This window comes from Anneissia japonica, unplaced genomic scaffold (genome assembly GCF_011630105.1).
Source record: "Anneissia japonica isolate Jap-2015-1 unplaced genomic scaffold, ASM1163010v1 scaffold3531_len492141_cov184, whole genome shotgun sequence".
Classification (NCBI taxonomy): Eukaryota; Metazoa; Echinodermata; class Crinoidea; order Comatulida; family Comatulidae; genus Anneissia; species Anneissia japonica.
This window is the reverse complement of record NW_022702905.1, coordinates 152,305-157,182: the sequence shown is the minus strand read 5'-3', so window position 1 is coordinate 157,182 and position 4,878 is coordinate 152,305. Positions and strand designations below refer to the sequence as shown.

The window sequence follows — 4,878 nt, the reverse complement described above, 5'->3', positions numbered from 1 at the left end:
GTAATTAACTATAACTCACTCAAAATCATTAAATCAAACTTGGTAATTCCCATCCGGCGTCAAATCCACAATATCGTTAATTTATCTGACGAAAATGATCAGTAACTCGTCGTTAGGGAAACCATCAAAAAACCACTACGCCGAGAGAGGGCGCAATTCAAAAGTTTATACCCAGGTATAAACCGCACAGGAGTGATATTGCCTGGGGACGTTTCGGAAATCTACTGCAAACACTAACGAACACTAAATTACGTGTCAACCTACAAGTACGACTGTACATTTCTGTCATCAATTTAACGTTGATTTACGGATTAAACGCCTGGTTCCTTAAAAACGAGGTAGCCCAAAAACTGAATGGCGTTAACTCAAAGATGCTATCAGTGATCACCAAACGCAGTATTCATGAGGAGGCGAGAGAACCTTATTCCACGTAGTTGATCATGTGAGACAAAAGTGATAAAATACCTCGGGCATATCCGAAGTATTGATGAAGAACGATCCGTACATCGATGTCTTTTGGAGTTATCCCAAATGGTGGCCCCGTTTATTCCTGGCCCACTTCTCGTCGATACTCATTTTAAGTCAGTGGAAGAGATGGTTCAAATCGCTTCAGATCAGAAACGCTGGAGGGATGCCCGCACAGACGTTTAAAAGAAAGATACAGTTGAGATTAGTACGAGTAGTAGCTTGCCCCCATTTGGGGAATGCAGCGAAAGAAGAGGACGTTTTTCCAGGTGCTCGGCCATCACAACACATTACCGTACTGTATGTTGTATCATATAATTGTACTGTACTAAACTGTACCTCAACTTCGGCTTACTCCCGCTACAGTACGGTAGGCTGACCATTGGCTGACACAGACTTGAAAGTAGCAAATGCGCAAAATATGGTTTTTGAATAATTCATTAAAATTTTACCAAACTTTACTACAAGAAGAAATTTGCGCGCCGCAACCTACAACCATAATATCGGCGCTGGTTCGAACGGCACGCTCGCCTATGGTTCTGGAAGTGGAAAAAGTCTTCTCGAATAAGGTACTATAAACCGTAGGCCTAGTGTACACAATTGGCTCAAGTGCACTTTAAAGAACCCAGTACATCTCTGGAGATGAGTAGGAGGTTACTCGGTGTATTGGTCATGATACAGCTCCTGTTGTCTTGTGATGGGATTGCCACTTTGAAGAGTGATTTAGTTCATTGTTTGGCATATCGTTGGCTCTAGTGCCTATAAAGCTGAATAAATAAATAAATTCACACGACTGTGATATCGGGTTCGAATCCCGATGTGCTAAGTATGTCATGTCCTAATAATGTTTTTATTGGTCTTGCATACAACATAATATTATTACCAAACACGACCTGAATGTTTATGATTACACAGTCATTGTAATAACTTCTTATGAAAACCCAATATCCATGGCATCGTGACATACACAAAATAGACTTGCTTTTGAACCAAGGAAAATGTCGCCATTTCACTATTTATTCACGTTGTTCTGACATAATTCAATCATCAGTATTTCGTATTTTTACAAATTTTAATCACACACAATAACCTCTGACCTTGAAAATTTCCCTGGTAGTTTCCATTCACAAACTTACAAACTATTGTTATATTTATAGAGAATACAAAAATACTTACTTTTCTTCCATTGAGCCCTGACTTGTGACCTTTAAATCGTACTACCGATGTGGTCAACAACAATAACTCACTTCCTTCTATAAAAGTTTCACATTATTAAACAATGTTCGTTCGTTTATTATATACCGATAGTAAATAAACAGATTTTTTTAAATATTATTTTTCATGCGACCTTTGACCTCTTTTTATCACACAGCCACACCAAAAAATCATTAACACAAATATTTTATTTGACCTATCAAAACTGTAGAAGAAGAAAGATGTATTTGAAGTTCGATTCTAAAATGCGACCGAACAGTGACCATTGACCTCTTAATATCATATATACTCACAAAACAATCATTAACGCAAGTTTGTATTTATTTCCTCAAAAACTGCAAAAGTATAGAAGAAACATGCATTTAATGAGTTATTACAAAATACGACAGACTTTTATTGCAAAATACGACAGCTCAGTGTATTAAAAAATGCGACAAAAAGTTATTACAAAATACGACAGCTCTGTTATTACAAAATACGACAGGGTTTGTTAAAAAATTCGACAGACTTTATTAAAAAATACGACAGGTATTACAAAATACAATTATTAAAAAATAATCTGACGTTATTTGAATCTGTTCAACCAGGGAACAGTGAAATTTCACTGTTCCTTGGTTCAATCATGAAGCATCTGTAGTCATAATGATTCTGACACTCGCCTTGACAGCGAGAGGTTGCATGCTCGAATCCCGTCAGAGGCATTTTTTATTACACAATTTATTTATAGGACTACATTCGTTGAGAGCTATGCTACATGATGTATTTATCATGCCCTTTATTCGAACACTGTATTTACCTTTCTTTGATGATATTTATATATATAGGCATATTTAAAAATAGTACGCAATAATATTTACCTGATAGCTTGGGAGATATATTGGTTGCATTGATCGTCACTACAAGCTATGATCTCAATACAAGACAAATCTGTTTGTCCAGTTGAAAGCACTGGATCAGTTGTTATAGTACTTGGTACATAATGAGGTGTTGTTCCATCTTGGATTTCTGGCGTTACAGCTAAAACAATAATCAAGTACATGGTTGAACAATGATAAACAAAATAAATAGACCCAATATTTTTTATTACAATAACCGCATATATTTGTACCATACAAAATACTGTGGATTATACAGCCCTTCTTGCAGACATCAGTTGAGCCCTAACAGTAATTACGCGATGTTGCAATACAACAGTAGAAACGGTTGATGCATCAGTTGTAGCTTGGACCCCCAGGTTTGGGGTTCGAAACTCTCGCTGTGCAAATCGCTTGTGTCCTTGGGTAAGGCACTCTATCTACGGTTGCCGCTCTCTACCCAGGAGTACAAGTGTACTCCTGGATGGAGTACACTTGTTTTTTGAGTATGGGTGGAGTACAACTTGTAAGGCCCTATAAACTTTTTTTTTTTATGAGAACCAGTAAAAAATTGTTTTTGCCGATTTCAAGCTCAAAATGTTCTTATTTTTACACACTCTTCAAACATCGAAAATTATTGTTTTACAGCAGTGTATTACTGTACTTTATAAAGATAAAGAGTGAATTGTATAGTATTACATCACACCTACCGCACATAAGGTGTAGATAAAATATGTTGATTTTTCTATTTAAAAAAAGAAAACCTTAGTTGACATTTTGCATCATCCTCAATTTGTTCTTATTTTGTTCTTAATTTTTAAGCTATTTCAACCTCAGTATTCTTATAAAATGTGTTCTTATAAAAAAAAAAAGTGTACCCTACCATATTTCAACACCAATATGACTGTTAATGTTAAGCATGGACAAGTAAATGCCTAAAGTGCCTAATGATGATGATGATGATGATGATGATGATGATGATGATGATGATGATGATGATGATGATGATGATGATGATGATGATGATGATGGTGATGATGATGATGATGATGATGATAATGATGATGATGATAATAACTAGACATACTATGTCTGTTTGTAAAAGAGAACATAGGGCCTTTCCTCATTGCCATAATGGGAAATGATGTAAAAAAAAAGAAGATAAAAACCAGTCATAGTCGAACGTAAAAAACACACGAAAATTACATACCAAGACAGGATTCGAATTCACGACCTCTGGTTCTTTAGAACACATCGTCAACCTAACGCGCCACCCACACGATGTGTTTGTGGTAATGGCAGTAATGTACAGTCTTTTCTAAAACCCCTGTTTTGTTTTATAGTTGTATGGGGCACCCTTGGTCCAACTTAAAAAAGGGCCATGAACGTTTGTTATAAATCACCTCTAGTTTATGTGAAACAAAAACAACAACAATAAAAAGTGAGGTTCAGCCGAGTGTAGGAAGAACTTCCCATTGGAGCTAATAATGATAATAATTGGGCCTAACGGCCGCCCATACAAACGACAACGACCGCTCACCGGTCCGCGAGTTAAACTGGGGTCACCTCTATTCAGCGTTTAACGTTTATTTATTTTTATTTATTTTTTTGTTGCTTTTTGTTTTTGTTTTTTGTTTGTATAAATGGACATTCTATGATATTTGGGAGCTGGTGGACAAAAAAACATTGGAAGAGCTAATAATTAAGATAGACATAATTTAGCATTTTGGAATGCACTGATTTTAGTGTCTCACAAACTAGTAACCAATTGCCTGTGCCGAACTCCAAATGAAAGTTGGGCCTAAAACCTGCATTTCACAAATGATGGGAGATCCTGATAACTTGAATAGACCAATTAAGCATGGAGTACAAAAATATTTTATTCTACAATAATGTTCAGCCACTTTACAAAATAACTGGGTCGCGACGGCATAGTTTGAAAAAGGACTTTTAATTGTTGAACGTCTTTGGTTTGAGTACCAAGGTATTAGGTGTTCAATTAACGGTTGGGTAATAATGCGTAGCTAATATTAGTATCCACTGGCTTATGTCGGACACCGAAAAAAGATAAATACTTCTATTGTCAGTAAAACCCACTCATAGTCTGAATACCAGCGTTCTGAACTAATTTGGAAAATGGTGACACGTGAAATTAAACAATTGCAGTAGGGGATCCATAATTCGAAATAGAGGGGCCAAGGGATCAGACTCTGACAGATGGAAATGTAACAAAAATTTATATCACCTCTAGGTCATTCAGACTTACATTTGAATATAATTTTCTTTTTCCATATGTTTAAAAATAAATTTAAAAAATTTAGGAGCCTCCCGCCCACATGAGTCG

The 4,878-nt window shown here is 36.1% G+C and overlaps 1 protein-coding gene across 1 annotated transcript in view; it reads right to left on the bottom strand.

The window, feature by feature from the left end:
* LOC117104171 overlaps positions 1 to 4,878 on the bottom strand; it is a 58,645-nt gene that overhangs the window by 45,849 nt on the left and 7,918 nt on the right. Inside the window, exon 2 of the mRNA XM_033244866.1 lies at positions 2,538 to 2,697. Coding sequence (XP_033100757.1) covers positions 2,538 to 2,697 — 160 coding nt within the window. The remainder of the gene's footprint in view (positions 1 to 2,537; positions 2,698 to 4,878) is intronic.